The 25,250-nt window shown below is 40.4% G+C and overlaps 1 protein-coding gene across 4 annotated transcripts in view; it reads left to right on the plus strand.

Annotated features, from left to right (window-relative positions):
* Positions 1–25,250, plus strand: part of LOC140495988 (calpain-5-like) — a 159,473-nt gene that overhangs the window by 98,599 nt on the left and 35,624 nt on the right. The window contains exons 3-9 of one of the 4 annotated variants that reach the window (XM_072595371.1): positions 2,933–3,064; positions 5,049–5,257; positions 8,251–8,434; positions 14,684–14,862; positions 17,021–17,098; positions 19,715–19,910; positions 21,433–21,555. In XM_072595371.1, the coding sequence (XP_072451472.1) occupies positions 2,933–3,064; positions 5,049–5,257; positions 8,251–8,434; positions 14,684–14,862; positions 17,021–17,098; positions 19,715–19,910; positions 21,433–21,555 (1,101 nt within the window). The remainder of the gene's footprint in view (positions 1–2,932; positions 3,065–5,048; positions 5,258–8,250; positions 8,435–14,683; positions 14,863–17,020; positions 17,099–19,714; positions 19,911–21,432; positions 21,556–25,250) is intronic. The other 3 variants (XM_072595372.1, XM_072595374.1, XM_072595375.1) reach the window with 3 other exon arrangements.

Below are 25,250 nucleotides of genomic sequence, written 5' to 3' on the forward strand. Positions count from 1 at the left end.
AGTGGGAAATATATCTAATGTCAAAATGTGGCCCCATGTGCTGTAATTACTGTGTGCTATAATTTGCAAAAAAGTAAATCTATTTGATTGGCAGTGGAGAGAACCAATACTCATTCTTACATCATAACACTTGCCTTACAGATCCTTTGCACTAGAGGTAATGCTTTTAGAATGAGCTCTGATATGCCAGCTGCATAGTAAAGATAATTATATCAATTATCTTACTCCTAAGCACAAAAATAATTCCCACATTAAAGTGCACAATCATTCATGAACAGTGGCTTACTAAGTGCTGTGGTGTACTCTCCAATGTGCATACAGTCACAGGGGGAATACTCAGAAGTTTACAACACCGAAGTAGGGCATTCCATCCATCACTTCCATTCTGGTCAACAAAGATTTGACATCATTAAATCCATTATCCAGCTTTTGGCTAATAGCCCTGGAGGTTATGGTAATGCAAGTGAATTTCTAAATACCACTGAAATGTTATGAGAATTTCTGACTCAATCATTGCCTCAGGCAGTGAATTCCAGATTCCAGTAACATTGACTGAAACAATTTCTCTTCTTAGCATTCCACCTCTCTCCTGAAATCTGTTTTCTGATTGTTGACCCCTCTACCAATGGAGAAAGAGAATTCTTAACCACGCTATTTATGATAGATACATGTCAGATTATATTTATCAGGTCCCCTTTCAGCTTTCACTGCTCCAAGGAAACTGAATCCATCCAATCAATCAAAGAACCCTTAGAAAGGAAGGGTACTCCAAGGTCTTCAAGCTTATCTTATTACTCCTAACCCTGGCTGAACTGTCTGAAGACCATAACACCTCTTTCATGTCAACTCAGTAGAGCTGTCAACTTCCTGACTATTTCAAAAAATTATGCATCTCCACCTTAAATAATCTCAGTGATCTAACCTCCATGCCTCTCTGGGGTAGCGAATTCCAGATATTCACTGTGCTCAGTTTTAAATGAGTGTCCCCTTAGTTTGTAACTGTGTCCCCTCATCTGAGATTCTGCCATGAGTGGAAACATGCTCTCAATTTCTGTCAGTCACCTCAATAATTGTCCATGTTTCAATAAGATCACCTCTCATGCTTCTAGATTCTAATTAATAAAGACCTAAGCTATTTAGCCATTCCTGAGAAGTTAACCCCTTCAACACAGAAATTAACCTAGTGAATCACTTTTGAACTGCATCCATTGCTAATATATTCTTAGACCAAAACTGTACAAAAAAAAACAACCAAGAAAATTTACAGACCAGGAACAGGCCCTTCGGCCCTCCAAGCCTAAGCTGATCCAAATCCACGGTCTAAACCTGTTGTCCAATTCCGTAGCAACTGCATCCCTCTGCTCCCCACCAACTCGTGCATCTGTCCAGATGCACCTAAAATGAATATACTGTGCCTACCTCTGCTGGCAGCATTGTTCATAATGTACATAATGTATAACTCAACTCATAGCTATCCAGTTTACAATAATTGTGAATGGCCACCCTTCATGTCTAGGGCTTTTCTAGTGCTTATAAATGGGTGTGCTGTCTATCTGGTCTACCAGAATAATTTACTTTATGCTGCCTATGTTAATGTATGTGTTCAGTGACAAATTTTAACAGCCAGACTGGCTCAGTTGACAGTATGCCTCCTCCGAGCTGGAAGGCCTGTGTTCTTGTCATAGAAGCAGTTCTCACAAACCAGTTCAACTTATTATTTATTCTTTTAATATCTTCAAAATGTCATGCCATGCTTCAAGGGAGAAGAGAGTATGAAGGTCAGTAAAATCAGAGTACCAAACACAGGCACAAATGGATGGAGTTATTCAGCCTTGGTGTGCAAGGTGTTGAGGGGTCTAAAGAAGGATTCCTGAGAGGGACCACTGAAGGCTTCACAAGCAGACTCAATGTTATATTTTCATGGAGCTAGAAGAAGCAAGAGTGCTCCTCTTGTCTTCATAAGGTAACCATGGGCCATTTGCCAGTCTCAATTTATTTTCCGTTCATAACTCCCCATTTTAGGTGTCAGTTAGACTTGTCCCACACAAACTAAAAGATGCAGGTCTAATTTCCATTCCATATTGAGCTAGATTATCTCAGCAGCTTTATCAAGCCGTCCATCTCTAACACCACTTTCCTATTGTCTACCTTTGTAAGACAGCCTTCACATAGTGTACTTCTATGCATCTGCATGTAACTTAAACCAAATGAACTCAGACTTGGATGAAGGGAGTGAATTTGAATGTATCTGTTTAATTCCAATATGGAACACTCACAGTAAACAAGAAGACACAAGCTAGTTTACATTCCTTTCTTGTGAGATGTCACAATAGTGACAAAGCATAGAGCATTGGTTTTCAAATTTCATCATCTAATTTTAATACCTGGGATTAGAATTACTATACCATAGCATGGTTGTGACTAAGTAATGTTAGGGTCAATTAAATTTCTAACAAGTTTATTCACCCTTAATTATTAGTTTAAATATGATGGATAGGATTCTCATACATTGCCTGTAATATTGGCATCAGCTAAGGGGTGGGTGGGGGTATGGTGGTCTGGGCTGTTTTTGATGCTACCTCACCAAAACATACTTAGCAGATGCATGTAAAATCCAGCTCAACTTCAACGGTAGTTTATATAAGCTGTGAGATAGTTTAATGCCATACTTTTTATCCTTAGGTCATAGTTGAGCCCTTTTTCTAAAATAAATTGATCTTGTCCCAAACTCAAAATTCTTGACATTGAATTAATGATATGGATTCTTTCTTCCCATTCCTATTCCCCACACAGTTTCACATTTCTAGCCTTTTCTATAAATTCATGACAAATTGCTCGTCATCATTTCAATTTTTTTCCACAAAAATCTGTAAATTCGAATGAAATCTGGGCATTTTGAAGATTAAATTCCTGTTTTAATAATTTTCCCTAGGAGCTGTGTGAATCTCCTCGGCTGTTTGTCGATGGAATCAGTTCACATGATCTGAATCAAGGACAGTTGGGGAATTGCTGGTTTGTGGCTGCTTGTTCCTGTTTAGCCCTGAGGGACAATCTGTGGCAAAAGGTGAGGGTGTATCATTTTCATCAGTTCTGATGTCTTGATCATTTTTAAAACTTTTGACACCAGCAGGATTGCTTTACCACATGCTTACTTCTCTTATTTCATTGTAGGTGATTCTGAGAGTTTTGCTAAATGCACTGAACCAATTTTGACCAACATTAGATGTGATCCTGTAATTGGACAACATTTGACGATCAATCCTGAATGTGCAAGGAATCACACTGACAACCAATTTAGGATAGTCAGTCTGCCTTCTTGTGAGGTGCACTTGTTGTGTGCACTGGAGGTTACACATAATGAATACACCGGTACAAATTATTTTAAGGCAGAAAGAACATGCATATGCTCTGCCCTTTATTTTAACAAAATTTTCAACAAAACAGTTAATCATTTGCTGGTTCATTTCTCAGTGCGATGTCCCAATCAGGGTCAATTTGCCTGCATTAAAGTTTGAACAATACCTAGCTACTAATGGCGAATCAGCATTAATAGGTACATCTGTATGCTGGCACCTCTATCAATCAGAAATCACTCACCAAAGGTCAGCAGTCTCCTCTCACGCAGTATCAATATTAATTTTTCTTTTGAATTGGGATATAGGGCCAAAGGCAAGTACTTGGAATTAGACCACAGATTAGCCATGATCACATTGAATTGTGGGACAGGCTCAGGGGCTGAATGGCCAATTCCTGTTCCTATGTTTCTAAGAATGGAGGTGAAGAAGCTTCAACACAATGTCGTCTTTCAGTAATCCTCATGTTCTGCATGACCAAATAACTAATTGTTATAACTAATTAGAGGCATCCAAATTCTATACATTTCCCAGTAATGAGGCCATTAAATCTATTCCCCAATAGTAAAATTATCAATGCAAATTTGCAACTGAATTAGATACTTTGACAGTATCTAAGCAGAACTGTTACAACTAAACACAACCTTTTGTGTAAAACATTTTTCTGACTTCTTTTTAAAGTAAGATAAACTTCCAATGCTCTAGTTTTGTCAGATTGTGCTTTAAAAGTTGCAGGATTTTTATCTTTTGTAGTGTTCATATACTATGGAGAAATTTCTATTAGATGGCACAATCACTAGTTTTAAATTATTAATTCCTCACATCCATCAACCTGTTTCATTTTACTCAGTACATTCTCTCCTCTCACATTCGGTATTGAATGTGTATTGTTGCAATTCTGGAGAATGGGGTTATTAAATGCTGTGCTTCTCTCAAATTCTGCCTCGTTCCTTATTCATTTCTTGTGCTTGGAGTCCCGTTTATATGAAGCAAGTGCCAGCCTGCCAGGTTTCCTGTTGCCAACAAAGAGCTGACCAGTCCTTGGCTGTTAAACTCTGTGCTGAAAAGACCACCATCATAGCCTGAAGCCTGCGGAAGTGATTATAGCAGAAGAAGATGCCAAGGAACTCTTCTAGGGACCTACATTCCCCCACACTCCCATCTGACTTACATGTGGAAAGAGATTGGCGTTGGGTTGACAAGGTGCTCGTGATTCATATCCATATTCCCCACTGTCCTGCTTTAAATATTTTCTAAGCAACCTTTTCAGACATATTACTGTACACCTTGGAGCTGATGTGACTGGAACCCAGGTCTCCTGGTCTTAAAGACAGAGACACTACCACTGCACTTCAAGAGCCCTAAAATCTTGATTGTAAAGAGAAATCTAGCCTACTCTGTCATTCTTCCCCCACATACACAGTCTTGCAGATCAGTTTCGAGAGTGTGGTGCTGGAAAAGCACACCAGGTCAGGTAGCATCTGAGGAGCAGGAAAATCGATGTTTTGAGCATAAGCCCTTCATCAGGATGTTGCCTGACCTGCTGTGCTTTTCCAGCAACAGACTCTTGACTCTGATCTCCAGCATCTGCAGTCCTCACTTTCTCCCCTACACATGAGTTTGCTCATTGAAATGATGTTGTGAATATGCACAAGGTAATCCTCTTCCTGATGCTTTTACTGTTGTCATTTGCAGGTAATTCCAGATTGGAAGAAACAGGACTGGAACCCAAAAAAGCCAAATAATTATGCTGGCATCTTCCACTTTCGATTTTGGCGCTTTGGTGAGTGGATTGATGTTGTGGTCGATGATCGCCTTCCAACAATGGATGAGAAGCTCCTGTTTTGTCACTCTAGTTCTAAAGAGGAGTTCTGGAGTGCTCTCCTGGAGAAGGCATATGCAAAGTAAGATTATAGAAATATGTAAAGTATAGAAATAGAACATAGAACAAAGGGCAGCACAGTGGCTCAGTGGTTAGCACTGCTGCCTCAAATTCAGGGTTACAGGAATAGAGTAGGGGGATGGGATTCTAACGATTTCTTCATTAAAAAAATGGGAACAGCATGGTGGCTCAGTGGTTAGCACTGCTGCCTCACAGTACCAGGGACCCAGGTTCGATGCCAATCTTGGGCAACTGTCTGTGTGAAGTTTGTACATTCTCCCCATGTCTTTATGGGTTTGCTTTGGATGCTCCGGTTTCCCCTCATAATCGAAAGATGCGCAGGTTAGGTGAATTGGCCATGTTAAGTTGCCCATAGTGTGGGTTAGGTACATTAGTCAGGCTATGTGTAGAATAGTAGGGTAGGGGAATGAAGCTGGGTGGGTTACTCTTCAGATGGTCAGTATGGATTTGTTGGGCCAAATGGCCTGTTTCCACACTATAGGGATTCTATGATAACATAGAGTACAGCACTGGAATGGGGCTTTCAGCCCACAATGTTGTGCTGAACATGATGCCAAATTAGATTAATCCCTTCTGCCTTCCCATAGCCCATATCCCCCTATTCCTTGCACATTCATGTGCTTATCTAAAGGTCTCTTAAATGCTCTATCATATCTGCTCCATCACTACTCTAGCAGTGCATTCCAGACTCCTACCACTCTCTGTGCAAAATACTTGCCCCTCATATCTCCTTTGAACATTCCCCCTCCCCTTAAATGCATGCCCCCTTATATTAGACATTTCAACTCTGGGAAATAGATTCTGACAGCATTGACATCATTAACATCTTTGCATTTTCATTGAACAGCAGTACAGCACCAATGCATGGAGTCAGGCCTAGTGCTCCATCTGTGTCCACAGCTTGTTCTAGTGTCATCTGGCCAGCCTTCCAAAAAAAGAAATTCCCACCAGTCCCAAAATGAAATTTCAAACTTCCAAGACACTTTTTTTCAGGATGGCTTTATAGTGTCAGGAAAACATCCCATCTCTTTCACTCCTGGGTCAGGAGTGCAATCTCTGGGAAATTTGACAATCATAAAAGTTGATCACTTGCTCCATATTCAAGAGTGATTAACCTTAATTTAGCTTGGTTGTTGTGATACTTTGGAGTGTTCTGCAATAATTCTTGAAAGAATTGACATCAACCTGTTCAATTTGTATCTGAGAAAGTTTGTTATTGATATGCAAACCAATTGGTGTAGGAGGTTTTGTGGCACAGTGATACATCTCTACTTCTGGGACAGAAACTCCATATTCAAAACCATTGCTTACCCACACCAGACTGTTTGGAAGTCTACTGTAATGGGAACAAACTGTTGACCAGCAACATGTAAATCCTTTCAGTATACCTAAAAAGACGCAGTAAATGTGGGAGGTTTCCTGGTCAGCTACTCCACAGAAGGCAATGGCAAACAATTCCAGTACTTTACCCATAATGCAGACCACTCCATTGGGCGTACATGAACTCGGAAACAAAGTTGGGAGAAAAGATAGACAAATCATTTGAGCTCACATATACCAATCATAATTTGTGTTTTACAATGCACTATCTTGTTTATATCATAGAAACTGATTAATTTTACAAGTTTACAGTGAAACCTTCATTACTTGTTATCCTACCATTCTACTTGTTATCATTTCTAGCCTCCTTCCTGATCTTAAATAAGTACTTATGGCACTTTTTCCATCCCATGGCTAAACTGTAGTGCTGAATGATGCTAATAGTGATGCCTGTTTCTTTCTCTGTACTCTCAGCAATATACTAATATTTCCTTCTTTGTAATAGTGACCATACTTCAAGAGCATCTACTCAGCAGGAATAAAAGTTTGGGACATTCTGGGGCTGTAAAATTTCATGGGATCCTTTAAATTCCATTACCAAGTTTTATATCATTCGAAAATATAAACTTGCTTTAACCTATATTGCTTTTGACGCAAGCATATCATATTTCAACGTGCACCAGACAAATTAATATATGTGAGCTTTATCAGAGACTGCCAGTTAACAAACTTATTGTGTTGTCTACATCACTATTTTTAATGTGGAATGCATAATAAATTCAGTGCTGAAGTAGAACCATCATTATCCATGCTCAAACTAACCTCCAGATTTTTCACAGGAATTTGTGTAAGACCTAAAGCTATTTAAAATATATTTTGATATTTTTGTTACACTTGTCTTCATTTTTGCTGTCTCATAAATGTTGAATCAATCAAAATCTGGGAACTTCAGATCATCCAATGATTTTCATTATCCAATGAAGGCGATGCCTCTGTTTATGGGTAGTAATGAAGATTTGTAAACTTGTAAACCGCCCACATTTACTGCGTATATCTTCAACACACTACCATGTTCCGTGGCCAATATTTCTGTCTCAGGCTTGCTGCGGTGCTCCAGCGAAGCTCTGTGTAAGTTGGAAGAACAGCACCTAATTTTCCACTTGGGGACCCTGAAGATCTCAACTTCAATTACTTTAGGGCTTGAACTCTCCCATATCCTTACCCCGAACCCCACACACCAAATCTTGTTATCATATAGTTTACTATTACACATAACCCATTGTTAGCCACTAATAGCTATTCACCCTTCTAGCCAGATTGTCATCCACACCTTTTGTCCAACTGGGCTGTATTCCCATCTATCATTTATTCCTTAACCCCTCCCCAACCATATCTTAGGCACATAAGCCACCATTTTCCTAACTGCCATCAGTTCTGAGGATCACTCAACCCAAAATGTGAACTCTGATTTCTCTCTACAGATGCTGCCAGACCTGCTGAGCTTTGCCAGCAATTTCTGTTTTTGTTTCTGATTTACAGCACCTGTAGTTCTTTCGGTTTTTATGTGGTATATTTGAATGTGCATCCAATTATTTAGTTGTTGGTCCCTAGTCTCTACAAAACAGCATGTGGTAGTTTGATGTGAAATGGATTGTGTTTTATTTTAACCTACAGGCTGGCAGGATGCTATGAAGCCCTGGATGGAGGCAACACAGGTGATGCAATCGTTGATTTCACTGGCTCAGTAGCAGAGAGCATTGAGGTCAAAAACACAAAAGACAGTATCCAAAGGCACAACCTGTTTGAAAAGCTGTTGAAAGTGTACAATCGAGGAGGGCTAATCAGCTGTTCTATCCATGTACGTCTCTCCATTCTGCCTCACTCCATGACTAAAGCAGTCACATCATCTCACTGCAGTATAGCTTGAACCAATGCATGTTATATGTTGTATGCTGAACTACAGTGTAAGATATAATGCAGACTGCTTCCCCATACAGAGTCCTATCTTTTTCACAAAAGTAAAGAGAAGGGACTCTGTGACTAAAATGAGCATTTTATTTCGTGATATAACAATGGACTGATCTGAATATTCTTGAAAAGAGTTTTGGAGTCACAAAATGGGTTGAAATATTATTCTTTCAGCTCCAAACCAAGAGTTCCATTTGGTTCTTGTCCATTGTGATAACTTTTTTATTGGATATATCAATGTTTGTTTTTTGTGCCCATGTGTCAATAGCGTTGACACTAAGATGATCAATGCCACTCAAAAAGATCACTGTGAGATTGTAGAACTGGCAGAAATCTCACACTGGTGCAAAGATTCTTAATTTGAATCAACATGCATTGTCGAGGAAGAGCAGAGGAAACTTTAACTATTAAGCATCCCAAAAAAGGAGAGCAGGTGAAAAAATTTGCTTACCTAATTCCGCATGGTCTTCAATAATATCAATGACTAGAAGTAACACTAGGCAAACTAATTTCTCCCTCATGAAGTATCAACAAAGGGGATTTCATCTGCATGTGGGACAATGCTAATGATGTCAAAATTCAGAAACCGTACATTTAAATAGTAAGCAAGAGTCTGAAATCTGTATCCTCTGCTATAACAGAAACCTCAGTGCAGTAAGGGGTATTCTTCTGAGCTTGAATCTTGCATGAGAGCTCTAAACCATTGGAACAGACAAATAAGGTCTCCCCATCAACCCGCCTCAAACCCTCCGGTACCTTGCCCTGCAATCGGAAAAGGTGCAAAACCTGCCAATACACCACTCCCTCACCTCCATCCAGGGCCACAAACAGTCCTTTCAAGTGAGATAGAGGTTCACCTGCCTCTCCTCCAACCTAGTTTAATGTATCAGGTGCTCCTGATGTGGTCTTCTCTACAATGGAGAGACCAAATATAAAGTTAGGGAACATCCTCTGCCTCCTCCATTGCCACAATGAACCAAACTGTAAATTGAAGGAACAATACCTCATCTTCCGCCTGGGCACCCTCCAGCCTAGAGGACTCTGCTTTCAACTAACCTCCCTTGTCATCCCCCAACTCCTTTCTCAACCCTTCCCCATCCCTTTCACTCCTGTCTACCACCAACTGGATTCATTCCTCCCATTAACCAACCAACTCATACCCTCTACCTGTCTTCACCTATCCCCACTTTGGCAGACTTTGCCCCCACCACCCCTTTATCTGCAGCTCCCCCTACACCCACCCCCCCCACTCCTGAAGAAGGCTTACACCCGAAACGTCGACTTCTCCATCTCCTGATGCTGTCTGTGCTCTTCCAGCCTCCTGCCTGTCTACATACAGGGAGCAGAAGTAGGCCTTTCAGCCTTTCAAGCCTGCTCTGTCATTCGATATGATCGCAGCTGATCATTCAACTCGGGACCTCTTCCCACTTTCTCCTGATACCTTTTGATCTCTTTAACCCCCAAGAATTATATCTAACTCCTTCTTGAAAGCATTCAATATTTTAGCCTCAAAGGAGTTGCTGTGGCACAGTATTCCACAGGCTCAGTATTCTCTTGATCTCAGGCCTATATGGCTGATCCAATACGTTTAGATGAGTCCTGGTTCTGGACTGCCTGGTCATCAGGAGTGCCCTGCCTGCATTTACTCTGCTAGTCCTTTGTAGGTTTCTATGAGAATCCCCCTTCTAAACTGCTGGGAATACAGTGCTAACTGACCTAGTCTCTCTGTACATGTCAGTTCTGCCAAACCAGGACTCAGTCTGGTAAACCTTTGTTGCACTCCCTCCATAACCAGAACATCGTTCCATAGATAAGGAGACCAAAACTACACAATAGTCCAGTTGTGGTCTCACTAATGCCCTGTACAACTGCAGCAAGACAACCCTGCTGCTGTGTTCGCTACGAAGGCCAAAGTACCATTTGCCTTTTTCACTGCCTGCTGCACCTGCACGCTTACTTTCAGTGACACCCAGGTCTCAATGTGCCACCACTTTGCCCAATCATCTGTCATTCAGATAACAATCTGCCTTCCTGTTTTTGCTACTAAAGTGGGAACTCCTATTTATCTTTATTAAACTTCCCACTCCCTCAACTTGTCCAAATTACAATGAAACACAGTTCACCCTCACACTTGGTTTTGTGTCATCTGCAAAGACGGAGATATTACATTGAGTTCCCTCATCTAAATAATTAGTATATTTTGTAAATAGCTTGTGTCTAACATTGTTCATAGTAATACAAGCAGGAGTAGCCATTTGGTCTGTTGAGCCAACTCCACTATTCATTAAGATCATGGCTGAACTATCCATTGTCTCAGCCCCTCTTACCTGCATTATCCCCATAACCCTTAATTCCCTTAACATGCAAAAATCTATCCAATTGTGTCTTGAATATATTTAATGAAGATGCCTCTACTGCTTCCTTGGGGAGAGAATTCCATAGGTTCACTACTCTGTGGGAAAAGCAGTTTCTCCTCATCTCTCTCCTAAATCTTGAGGCCATTTCCCCTAGTCCTAGTCTCACCCACCAGCAGAAACAACTTGCTTGCCAACATCTCTTTCATAATTTTATATGTTTCTATAAGATCCCCTTTCATTCTTTTAATTCTAGCAAGTACAGTCCCAGACGGCTTAACCTCTCCTCATCGTGTCACCCCCTTATCTCTGGAACCAACCTGGTGAACCTCCTCTGCAACCTCTCCAAAGACAGTATATCCTTCCTCAAGTAAGGAGACCAGAACTGAGCACAATACTCCAGGTGCAGCCTCACCAACACTTTTTGTACAATAGCAGCAGAATCTCTCTGCTCTTAAATTCAATCTCTTAAACATTGAAAGCCAATATGCCATTTGCCTTCCTGATTACTCGTTGCACCTGCAAATCAACTTTAGTGATTCATGTACGAGCACCCCTAAGTCCCTCTGCACAACAGCACGCTGCAATCTTTCACCATTTAAATAATATTCTGACCTACTATTTTTACTTCCAAAGTGGATAACCTCACATTCACCAACATTCCATGCAGTATCCTACTAGTCGCTGCCTGCAAATCAGAAAAAGACCCATTCATTCCTAATCTTTATTTCCTGTCTGCCAACCAGTTGTCTAACCACGCTAGCACGCTATGCTTGGCCGCATGCACTTTAATTTTACACGCTAATCCCTTAAATGGGACCTTACTGAATGCCTTCTGAAAGTCCAAGTAAACCACTTCCAGTGTCTCCCTCTTATCAACTTTACTGGTTACAACCTCAAAATATTCCAATAGATTTTTCAAGCATGATTTTCCTTTTGTACATTATACTAACTCTGCCTAATCCTCTCACTGTTTTCCAATGTTCTGCTATTCAATCTTTTATAAGATAATCTTTTATCTTTTAGGGACAGCACGGTGGCTCAGTGGTTAACACTGCTGCCTCACAGCACCAGGGATCCAGGTTCAATTCCAGCCTTGGGTGATTGTCTGTGTGGAGTTTGCACATTCTCCCCATGTCTTTCCTCTGGGTGTTCCAGTTTACTCCCACAATCCAAAGATGTGCAGGTTAGGTGAATTGGCCATGCTAAATTGCCCATAGTGTTAGGTGCATTAGTCAGAGGGAAATGGGTCTGGGTGGGTTACACTTTTGGAGGGTCAGTGTGGACTTGTTAGGCCAAAGGGCCTATTTCCACACTGTAGGGGGATCTAATCTAATGGACTCCTGTATTTTCCCTAATATCTATGTTGTATCAACTAACCACTCTATAATTACCTGCTTTCTCACTTTCCCTTCTTTTTAAAGTATTGGGGTTTCATTGGCTACCCCCAAATCCAGGAACTGCTCTAGAGTTTATAGAATCTTAAACGTTTCCCACCAATGTATCCATTATTTGTAAGGTCACTTTTTTAAACACTCTGGGATGTAGGTCATCAAGCTCTGGGGATTTATGTTGGGTAACCTTGAAATGCTTTCAAATTTTAGGTGGAAGCTTGCACACCCAAAAAAGTAAATGATTTTGAATTGCATTAAAAGTGTTCAAGTATGTCAAGGATAAGGAATACTTGGTTTTACAATTCTAATAGTGTGCTTCCTTAAAATTCAACATTAACCTGCATACCACCACCAAGAACTGTCCCCGTAGAATTCTTAGCTCTCCTGTTTAGACTCCATCATCTGATCAGGAAGCCCTGATTTTCAGGTGAAACATTAATTAAAGTGATTTACTGCTGTATTTCTCAACTTATTGTCTCGTATATATTACCGTAATTTAGAAAAAAAAGTTTCTGTCATAATCAACAAACAAATATTTGGAACCGAAGGGTTGCTGGACCCAAAACATTAACTTTGAGTCGTCTTCACAGATGCTGCCAGGTCTGCTGAGCTTTTCCAACAATTTCTGTTTTTGTTTTTGAAACAAATATTTGGCATAATATTCACAAAGCATCTGGCCTCATATAAACAGATTTGGCCTTGTAGCACCATTAAGAAACCCAATATGTGGTCACAGAGAAATGAGACATAAAGAAATAACTCAACTGAAAAGTATTTCCTTCCAGTCTAAATTGAATTGGACTCCTGGGTTTCTTAGTCTAGAAATATAGTAGACATCCCACTCACAGAAAGGACCACACACTCATCCTGCTGCAAGTTAATACGAAGACAAAATACCTTTTTCAGCAAGCACCGTGCAATAGATATTTGAAGGCACTGCATCAACAATCTTGAAATATATTAAAAAATACATAAATCAATCACATTTTAAAAGAATTCTAGAAGTCGTTAACTAAAATCCGCCATTTTCCAATACAAATTGAATTGAGCAAATTTGAAGCCACCATACTTTGCCTTGACAACAGTCACACATAAGTTTGCCTTCTCCTCCATCACCCATACTTTGAAGATTCCACATTCAGTCACGTTGCTGTGAAGAGCAGTTGTGTAAGTCATTTATGTTGCTGCGAGTGATCTGCTTTAACAGAGATTTGCCATCATGGAACTATATAGTGGTGCTGCGGCAAAAAAAGGATTTGGAACTAATTTAAAAAGTTGGCTTATAGTATATTGATCTCATGGTTGTGGAAGTATGATTGGTAAATCACCAGTTATAGAAGTTACATTAGTGGCATCCCCTTAATCCAATCATAAGGATTTTAATAGTTGCAGTCATTATCAGCTCTTCAGTATAAGGTGATACGTATATTGCAATTTATATAAATTTATCAAACTTTAGATATAGCTTTGAGGGAGGAGCCAAGACATGACAAAAATATGCTGTGATTTTCTTGTGTAAGGATTAATATTTATTTTTAAATTTAGCTGACTTGTTTAAGACAATGAATCTGTACAGCATACACATGTAGTCCCTGAGTTGTGAACATGTTTTGTAGTTGAATCTGTTTGCAAGTCAATTTGTACGCAAGTTAGAGCACAATGCAGGACAATTTAAAATAATCGTTTCAAAGTACAGAAAATGTCTGCATGTTGGATCCTTAAAATGAAGTCACACATTTGCAAATTAGTGCCCCACTGTGTATAAGGTGAAATAGTTCAATCCTTTGGGTTGACTGGGATTTTACTTTAGTCCATGTGCAGGAAGCATTCAGGAACATTTCATAGGATATCAAGCCAATTAGCACCCAAGGTTCGAAAGATCACTAAAAGAAAAGAGTGCAGTGCACAGAGCTGTTGTTTTAGGTAAAGGACGTACATTCAAATGTGAGAAATTAATGGGTAGATCTACACTGAACATGTAAATATTACCATTATAATATATTTCTGTCCAGTGAATTTGCTATTAAAAATCTCTGTGGTGATGGTCTGTCAGATATCTTTGACGAGATTTGTAGGGTCAGGATAGATTCAGTAACTAAAGTAATTTCTGAAAGCTGTTTTGCTTGACTTGCTGAGTATGTTTCCTTTGATCAAGGAACTTGAGATAACTTAAATTCAGTAAACAAAATTATTGCATATAAGTAATGTAGACAAAAATACAATGCTTCTTTATAATGACATTTGTTTATTTTGTATTTAAAATATATTACACTTGGCTACAATTGATTTTAAATTTTGAAGCTGCAAGTACCATTTCAAGATTACTGTTTGAGTGACTAAGACCCAGCTTTTCAGCCAAATTGTAAAGAACACAGTTCTATTGTGTTTCAGCAGATGGAACCTGTCAGCATTCTGGAAATAAGCAAGTTGCAAGGATTGAGGGCTGATCATTCATATTCAGTGACAAAAGTGCAGAAGGTTCGACTGGGCAACACAGCAGACAAACTGTCTATGATCAGATTGAGGAACCCTTGGGGTAAAGGCGAGTGGTTGGGCCCATGGAGTGATAAGTAAGTAATAATCTGATGCAGATCCATGAATGAAATCTAACAGCTGAAGCATTTGTGCATTGGGCTTTATGCAAGTTTGAAAAGGTCATATTGCCTCCTACCTTCTTTTGGATTAATTTTCTCTGACTCGAATCAATGTGCAGAAGATTAACAAACCACGTTTACAGAAAACTCTTCTTGTGTTTAACCCAAAATCAATTCACCACAGTATGAATAGAAAATGATGATATAACTGAGAGACCAGACCTGGAGAAAAAGAAATCCATTGTTTGTCTTTATAAAATTAATAACCAAATACAATGAAAATCATCTGACTATAAATACATGGCTCACGGTCCTTTGCACATGACAGGACCATCAACTGCATTGTTAACCCCGCATCTATCTCATCTTACCCATGTCTGGTGTCATTCCTCCTCATAGTTCTGCTTGAGACAGCCAGCCATTGATTGGCTTTTCCTTCCAGGTCTGTTTAGTCACTGCTTGAGTATATATCACAGTGCTGCACATTTAGCCTTATCATCATCTTCATTTAAATGACAGTCTTTGGTAACCGTACCTAGAATCACTTCCATTCTGATAACAGATCACATTAACATGTTCAGCTTCTCTGTGATCTGCATGGACATTACTATCCTCGATAAGTACCTGCCTGAAAGCTGGAAACATTCACCGGCTGAACTGATGCCAGTACATTCCTGCTTCAGAAAATTAGCCCCAAATCCATCAGCATCCCTACCTGCTGCCTCAGGAAAGGAAGGTTGTGCAGAATCTTGGTGGACCGCTCAGACTTAAACTTTTGTTTCATTTTCCACATCCATTCCATCACCAAGAATCCTACTTTTATCTTTGCGCCATCATTTAATTCCTTCCTTGCATCATCCCTTTGCTAAAAGAAGCCTACAAGCTAATCAAGCTTTTTCCATAGCATTTCATTGTAGATCTAATCTATCACTTCACATCTACTTCCTATAATGGCCTCAATCCAGTAAAATATTTGGTCTTTCACTATCTGGCTGCTTTTACTTGATATCGCCCTCACCTTTACTCCCTCAATTCCCAGCATTGATTTGAACATACCTGGCACACAACTGGTTTAACTGCCCATCAACAAATCCAGCTGGAATGTGTAAGACCTCATTTTCCTCTACCTAATTGTTCCCCATTCTCTTGGATTTTTTTTTCTGAGTTAAGAAAGTCACATAAATTTTGTTACATCAAGCCTGGTTTCCTCAGAAGTTTCTGTATCAATTGCTACAAAGTATAGTTCACTCCATTTCCAGTCCTGATTCTCTGCTCCACCAACTCCCATCATCCTGCTCCATTATCTTTCTATACCAGAGAAAATGGACTTTAATGTTCTTTGGGACTTAGGGTGGCACGGTGGCTCAGTGGTTAGGTCTGCTACTTCACTTGGCCAGGGACCCAAGTTTGATTCCTCCCTCAAGTGACAGTCTGTGCAGAGTTTGTACATTCTCCCTGTGTCTGCGTGGGTTTCCTCTGGGTGCTCCAGTTTCCTCCCACAATCCATAGATATGCAGGCCAGGTGAATTGGCCATGCTAAATTGCACATAGTGTTAGGTGCATTAGTCAGGGGTAAATGTAGGGGAAGGGGTCTGGGTAGGTAACTCTTCGGAGTGTGTCAGTGTGGACTTATTGGGCCAAAGGGTCTGTTTGCATACTGTTGGGAATCTAATCAATATATTCACCTTGCCTTCTATTATCTAATCCACTTCAGCAATCTCCTCCTTCTACATCTCTGCACCAGCCACCCACCCCACCCCCCTTCCATTTGTGTAGCATTGGCCTAATTTTTGTTCCCTCATTCATTTGCTCCACCAACCATGACCACTTTTTTCACTTCCTATGCTTCTTCTCCAAATGCAGAACTCCGATATGCAGCAATTTTTCCTTGTCATCTCCCCATTACTTTCAGAAGCTCCACCAAGAAGTTTTATAACCAGGTCATGTTCCTTTTCCCTTTCTGGATTAACCTTTGTTTCATATTCTGTGAAATATTCAAATCTTTCTGCACATTAGCAGAGCCAGAGAAATTGTTCCGACATCAAATTTTGATGAAATTGTAAAAATATGTAAGCAGTAGTCCTGATAGAAAATGTATTGCAATTGGAATTCATAAACACTTTCTTTTTTCTAGTTCTAAGGAGTGGCAGAAGATTAGCAAGAAGGAACGTAAAAAAATTGGTACCGACCTTAAGAATGATGGCGAATTCTGGTGAGATGACTCACAACTTAGATATTAGCCTTGGGATTAAATAACCAGACAAATCTAGATTACAAACTATCTCTTTAACTAACAAGTTATTATTTGCTGGTTCAAATACTATCCAATGAAAAACAAGTTTGTGCTATGGACTGTGCTATGAAATAATGTAGGATAGATGGGCTTCAGATTGGTTCCATTGAGGGCCGAAGGGCCTGTACTGCACTGTAATGTTCTATGACTCCTGTTCACTAGTTTTAGATTAGCTATACATGTAGTATTTATAACCTTTACCAGCCTTCATAAAGTAGGGTTGTCAATTTGACAATCTGAGTTTTATCTAAAGAACGTCCGCAAAGAGGAAATAGAAGTGTGAACCAGCATGAAAGAAGAAAGTATCATTCCATGATGTTTTCACAAATACTGTAGCATTTGTTCTGGACTCTCCCCAAAAAACTAGATCAAAGAACACAAAATGCCTCATGTGGCAATTAGGAACTTCATGTTGGTATATTTAAGGGTACACTTTGACTGTAGCTAAAAGAAATTACTAGATAAATGTCGATGGGGTTTGACTCTATAATCAGCTGTGATTTTTTTCAATTTCGTGAAAATAAAAATCAACTCATACAAGTTAGGGGCAAGTGTAGGCCTCTTGACTCTGCTCTCCCATTCAACAAGATCACGGTTAATCTGATTGAAGCCTCAAATTTGCATTTCTGCTTTCCTTTGATAACTTTTCATTCCTTTGCTTAGCAAAAATCTATCACAACCTGAAAACTATTCAACAGTTGCCAGATTCCCAGGTTCAATTCCTGCCTCAGGCAACTGTCTGTGTGGAGTTTGCACAGTCTCTCTCTGTTTGCGTGGGTTTCCTCCGGGTGCTCCGGTTTCCTCCCACAGTCCAAAAATGTGCAGGTTAGGTGAATTGTCCATGCTAAATTGCCCATAGTGTTAGGTGGAGGGATAAATGTAGGGGAATGGGTCTGGGTGGGTTGCTGTTTAGAGGGTTGGTGTGGACTTGTTGGGCCGAAGGGCCTGTTTCCACACTGTAAGGAATCTAATCGAATCTAATTCTTCTTCCACCACCTTTTAAGGAAGAGAGTTCCAAAAACTCATGATCTTCAGAGAGAGAAAATAATGTCGAATTTCTGTAGAGGAGTTTAAGCAGTGAAATCTAAATTCAAAGACATCATTTGTAATCTCAAATTCAACTTTCACCTTGCAAACCCTAAATTAAATGGAGTGCTGAAAAGATAGTGGTGCCCATAGAAAAGCATTTCAGTGAGTGTCAGTAGTCTTCAGTTGATTTAGTACGTTTATCTTTTCTTAAACTGTGATGTTTTGTAAGCTACATTTTGGCCCTTGCAGGCCTTTGCTTTTCTTGATTCTTTCATGGGTTGTGGGCATTGCTGGCAAGAATAGTAATTGTTGCCCTTGAGTCCATTTCAGAGTCAACAATATTTCTGCAGTTCTGGAGCACAGATAGGCCAGGTCAGGCAAGAACAGCAGATCTCCTTCCCTGAAGGACATCAGTGAGCCAGTCAACTTTTTAAGGGAACTGACAACAGTTTTAAGGTCACCATGACTGAAACTTGCTTTGAATTTGAGATTTTATTGGTTGACTTTGAATTTCACCAGCTGTTCAGAATTGTAGCTGAAATAACTCCACAGAGGCTGGTATCCCGTCAGCAAGTGACCCTTTAGTTACATGCGGAAAGTCCTTGTTACTGATCCAGCTCTGAGTATCAGGATGTGTATGGAATGAACTGCCAGAGGAAATAGTAAACGCAGGTGCAGTTACAACATTTAAAAGACATTTGGACAGGTACGTGAATAGGAACGGTTTGGAGGGACATGGGCCAAATGCTGGCAAGTGGGACTAGTTTTGTTTAGGAAACTTGGTCAGCATGGAATAGTTGAATGGAAGGGTCTGTTTCTGTGCTGTATGGCTCTATGTCTGACACTCCTGTTTTCATCTGTCAGCTGGGGCTCCCTGGTTGTACCAGATTAACAGCCAACCAGGGAATTCAAATTCTATGCGGTCCACCTGACTAGCCTCATTACAGTAGCTTCTGGCACTAATCCAGGAATATTTTCCTTACCTCACTTGAACCCATGTGTATAAAAAGCTGATTTTCTAGCGTATTTTAGATTAGATTAGATTACTTGCAGTGTGGAAACAGGCCCTTCGGCCCAATAAGTCCACACTGACCCTCCGAAGAGCAGCCCAACCAGACCCATTCCCCTACATCTACCCCTTCACCTAACACTACAGGCAATTTAGCATGGCCAATTCACCTAACCTACACATCTTTAGACTGTGGGAGGAAACCGGAGCACCCGGAGGAAACCCATATTAGGATATTATTTCAAACCTTGCATTCTTTGTATGTGTTCTGATGTTCTGTTCCTAATTGAAACCATAAACGCTGTTGGCTGTTTTTTATGGAAGGATTAATTTAGTCAACTTAAACTCCTTGTTGTGATAAATGTCCTTGAAAAATGCCAGAGTAGGGCACAAGTCAATCACTGAATCACAAAAGCTGGAGGAAAGGTGCTCTTTATGTTCATCATCTTGTTAATGCATCCCTTAAATAGACCTATCTTTCTGGGTTTTTTTCCAAGGATGGCCTTTGAAGACTGGTATAAATACTTCACCAATGCAATAGTTTGTCGAATAATAAATACCTCTTACCTGAGTATTCGCAAGACATGGGATGAAGTGATACTCCGTGGGGCTTGGAGTAGACACGAAGGCCCACTACTGAACCGTGCAGGGGGTTGTACGAATTTCCTGCATACATTCCTGCAAAATCCACAGGTAAAAAACCTTTACAGCCCAGTTTGTGAAAGGTTGGATGACAGGTACAATCTGGGAATGCTTTAAGTCAGTAGAACTAAGTAACACTTCTGTACAGGCGTTCTGTGGAACAGTGTAATAAAAGCTTGTGGATGATGATATAGGAGCAGGAGTAGGCAATTCAGCCCTTCAAGTCCAATTTGCCATTTAACATGATCATGGCTGATCTTATCCTTGTCTCAACTCCACTTTCCTGCCTATTCCCAATAGCCCTTTATCACCTTTTTTATCAGAAACATATCTATTTCTTTCTTGAAGCTGTTGATTGATTCTGCTTCCAGTGCGCACTCGGAATGTGAGTTCCACAGACACTCAACCCTCAGTTTCTCCTCATATCAGTTTTGAACCTACCCCGTCTCACTCTATTTCTATGCCCTGTTGTTCAAGACTGTCCCACAAGGAGGATCATCTGTTCAACGTCAACCTTTATCAATCCCCTTTAAACACTCTTTCTTTTCGCATGAGCTCAAACTGACAAAATAAAAGCAATCTCTTATTGTAAACTTGCAAAATGAAATAATTTGAAAAGTCTAAATGTTCTAATGGATAAAATTTCAGAACATAATCTGACCTTTAACTGAATTAATTGTCATTAAATTGACCATTTCAGTCAGATAAAGACATACTGACTTGAGAAGGAGGTAGGAAATGTGTAAAATAGTGACTGCTCTTCTGTTACAACTGAGAGGAATACCCTGTCTTTCTCTCATTCCATTACTCCACAGGTCAGAACATAAATTTAATTATTTAACCCATTTCCCAATATGGACAACAATATGTTTTCTCTACATTAGACTTTGAATAAAAAGACTGATCAATCAGGTTTGTTTATTAAAGCCCTATGAAGTTGTTGCAAAACAAGATTTACTCAATGAAGATGCAAACCTGGTTAATGCATACAGTCAGCACGTGAAAATGTAAACATTCATTCCCCTAAATAATCCAAAACACACAAACACTCACACTTGTGCATAAACATAGCAGATAATGGGAAGAACATGAATTTCTCTCTACAGAAATTGACTCTAGGGAAAGGAAATCACTTTTTTGGCCAAGATTGGATAGTTCTTGAGCACGACATGGGTAAAATGTAAAATGTTTACAAAGCTGTTGTGTAGTTATCAACTGGGTCTTGTCAGGCACTGCTCATAGATTTTTTTAGAGTACAGAAAGAGCCCATTTGGCCATCATGCTTCTGATTTCAAACTCATCTCATGTCGATTGTGTAAATGTAGTTTCCAGTGCCGTGCAAATCTCCCACTTGCAAGATTTCAGATTGGGTCAGACATGAAGCTGAAAGATCTACAGCACCTTCAGGTGCTTCGAAGCTTATGGCCCAGTTGGAGGCACAGGTCTATATTTTACAGCCTCCTATCTGGGCAAAAGAAAACATCATGTCAACTGATCGAGGGTGGCAGAAACAGTAGCAGCATTGAATAGAATACAAGTGAAAACTGAAAATATTTTTCATTTCTCTTTGAAGTATGTCTTTGATATCACGAAGAAGGAGGATGAAGTGCTTATTTCCATCCAGCAGAGAGATAAACGGATTCACAGGAAAGAAGGCAATGGAAAGAATCTGACCATTGGTTTCAGTATCTTCAAGGCAAGTCTTTAATTCTTTTCATACATTGTGGAAACTGCCTGCAGCAGACACTTACTTGGACTTGTATAAAAGAGACAACCAATAGGTGGTCAGACAATGAAAGATTCTCAGTTTTTTGTTTTGAGATTTATTTGTGCATATTTACTTTTGAATGTCAATTATATTTTCCATCTTCTAGATGACAGGGTAACATTTCATAGATGTCAACCAGTACTTCATGCAGTACTAATTCTCCACATACAAACCTAAACAGCACTTGTTAATAAACAGCTTGCTTTTGACCTCACCAGAAGTTTGTGCAGGATAACCTTCCCTCAGAGAGTCACTAGATAACAATCAGGAGCTAGAATTTTAAAAGGATTCTTTCCTCTTATGGATGGTAATTGTATGTTCCTTTATAATTATGAATGAATGATGTTAAAATAGTAGGGAGTAAGGATCAATCTTGATTTAGATGACAGAATTGTACCATTAAACAAATTGAGAGGGGAAAACAAGCAATTTTAGGAACATAGAAAGCCAGTTGGACCTGAAATTGCCCCTCCCTTTAGGAAAATAAGAAAAGGAGTGGATCATTTAACCTGTTGAACCAGCCCCATGGTTAATCAAAAACTTTTACCTACCCCATCTCCATAACCCTGTATTCCATTGAATCTATGGAATCCTAGAAATCTATCAATGTCTATCTTAAATATACTCATAGACTGAGCTTTCAAGCCCACCATGTTGGAGAATTCCAATGTTGGATTCCTTTAAGTCAAGAAAGTTCTCTACATCTCAATCTAAGTGGCATCATTTTTATTTTGAAATGGTGCCCCCTGGTTTTAGACTCCCCAACTAGGGGAAACATCATAGCGCATCTACCTCGTCACTTCTTTGATATCTTTGACTTTTGAATAAGCTGCACATCTCAGGATATTCCTCCATCTATTCTCTCGCCAGAATAAACTTACTCCAATGTATTCACACATCAAGTCACAGAGCTATTTCCAGCATGGAAGGAGGCCATTTGTTCCATCCATGCAAGCTATCAGTGGAGGAATCCATTCAATCCAATTCCTCACTTTTATAACTATAGATCATCTGTAGTTTTTGTTCTCTCCAACAGCCTGTCTTAGGAATTAGTTTCATGTTTTAATTTCCTTACTCTATATTTGGCTTGCGAATTTGAACAGCTCATTATAGTAAGCTACTTGTCTGGATCCTAACTTCAGTTTGCCCTTTTGCAATTTCTAAAACATATATTACAACAAAGATCTCAAAGCGGGACAATAAATGGGCAGACCACCAGGCATCTGCTAATTCCTAAGACAGAAATGACGACAACAGATTTGTGTGACCTTACAAAGTTCTCCTTACCACCATTTGGAGGCCAGTGCCAAAATTGGGAGAACTGTCTGACAGATTAGTCAAGCAACAATCTGAAACAAAATTCGAAATTGCTGGAGAAACTCAACAGATCTGCCAGTATCTGTGGGGAGAAAGCAGGGTCAACATTTCCGGTCCAGTGACTCTTCCTCAGGCAACAGCCTGATATAGTCAAAGTCACGGCATCATACCTTACAGACATTGTCCCAGACACCACCATAACTGGATATGTCCTTTCCCACAACCAAGAAATGGTAGCACCCTGGTATACAATCGGGAAGAAGTTGCCTTTTGAGTCCTCAACATTAAGTCGGAGGTCGCATTGCAGATCTAACATGAGCAAGGAAACTCCATCTCCCCCCCCACCCCCACCCCACCCCCGATTACCATGTACCATCCTCCCTCAGCTGATGAATCAGTTCTCCTCCATGTTGAACCACACATAGAGGAAGTACTGAGGATAGCAAGGGCTCAGAATCTACTCTGAGTGGGGGAGTTCAATGTTAGTCACCAAGACTGGCTCAGTAACAGGACTACTGACCAAGCTGGTCAGCTCTTAAAGGACATAGCTGCTAGACTGGGTCTGCAGCAAGTGGTGAGGGAAGCAATAAGATGGAAAAACATATTTGACCTCATCCTTACCAATCTGCCTGCTTTTAGATGCATCTGTTTATGACCCTATTGGTAAGAGTGACCACTGCACAGTCTTTGTCCTCACATTGAAAATGCCCTCCATCACATTGTTATGTGGCACTACCACCATGCCAAAATGGGAAAAACTTCAAACCGATATACCAACTCAAGACTGGGTATCCACGAGGAGGTGTCTAATTGTATTCTAAACACAATTTGCAATTCTTGTGCCTAGTGTATCCTCCACTCTACCAATCCCATTAGGCAGGGATGAACCCTGGTTCTGTAGTAAAATATAGCAGAGCATACCAGGAGCAGCACCAGGCATACCCAAAAATGAGATGACAATCTGGTGAAACAATAAAACAGGATAGACAGAGCTAAGTCATTAACGGATCACATCTAAGACCTGCCATCACGTCTTGTCCAGTCATGAATGGTGATGGACAACTAAACAATTCACTGGAAGAGGAGACTCTACAAATATTACTATCCCCAAAGTAGGGGAAGCCTAGCAGATCAGTGCAAACAAAAAGGGTTCAGAAAAGATTTACAAGGCTGTTGCCAGGGTTGGGGAATTTGAGCGATAGGGAGAGGCTGAACAGGTTTTCTTTGGAGTGTTGGAGGCTGAGGGGTGACCTTATACAGATTTACAAAATCATGAGTAGCATGGATAGGGTAAATAGACAAAGTCTTTTCCCTGGGGTGAGGGAAGTCCAGAACTAGAAGGCATAGGTTTAGGGTGAGAGGGGAAAGATATATAAAAGAGATTTAAGGGCCAATTTTTTTCACGCAGAGGGTGGTACATGTATGGAATGAACTACCAGAGGAAGAGGTGGAGGCTAGTACAATTGCAACATTTAAAAGGCATCTGGATGGGTATACGAATAGGAAGGGTTTGGAGGGATATGGGCTGAGGGCTGGCAGGTAGGATTAGATTGGGTTGGGATATCTGGTCGGCATGGACAGGTTGGATGGAAGGGTCTGTTTCTGTGCTATACGTCTCTATGACTCTATGATAAGGCTAAGAATTTAATAACAATCTCCAGTGCCTGACAACTCCTCTTCCCTCTACTCTAGAGACTGACAACCACCGTGCCCCCTCTAAACCTGACACCCACTTCCTGCCACTAGACTTGATGTCCCCACTGCCCCTCATCTGGATTCAATGTCTCCCATCCACCCTGAAATACCCCCTATGCACCTCTTCAGCTACCTGGCTCACTTGTCCCCCTTTTACCTTGGCAACATCTCCCCACCACCCCACCCTGGTACCCTCCATGTCTAGCACCTATCCCCAGCCACTTTGTACAGTACTACTCCAGAACCATAACCTTAACGAGGTACTTATGTTTTTGCAGGAGCTGTCAAAGTGGCTGTCTCTAATGCTGGAATTATAAATTACTAGAATCTAGCAACTGACTGCTCTTAAAACAGGGACATGTTTGCCTTTCCTCAGCTGTCCTGCACTACGTGGTACCTGTCAGAAGGATGCACGGCCTCTTACTGAAGGAGCCCTGATCAGAACCTCTTGTCAGAAATTCCGAGCTCCTTTTATGTTTTAACAAAGGAGAGGAGTGACAATCTTCATGGGATGGCCACTCCTTGGAAAGTCCAGCTTAACGGCTCAGATCCTCCTCCATGGTGAAGCAGAAGCAAACTATCTGAGAACAGAAAAGAAACATAATAGATAA

Source organism: Chiloscyllium punctatum, chromosome 25 (assembly GCF_047496795.1).
Source record: "Chiloscyllium punctatum isolate Juve2018m chromosome 25, sChiPun1.3, whole genome shotgun sequence".
NCBI lineage: Eukaryota > Metazoa > Chordata > Chondrichthyes > Orectolobiformes > Hemiscylliidae > Chiloscyllium > Chiloscyllium punctatum.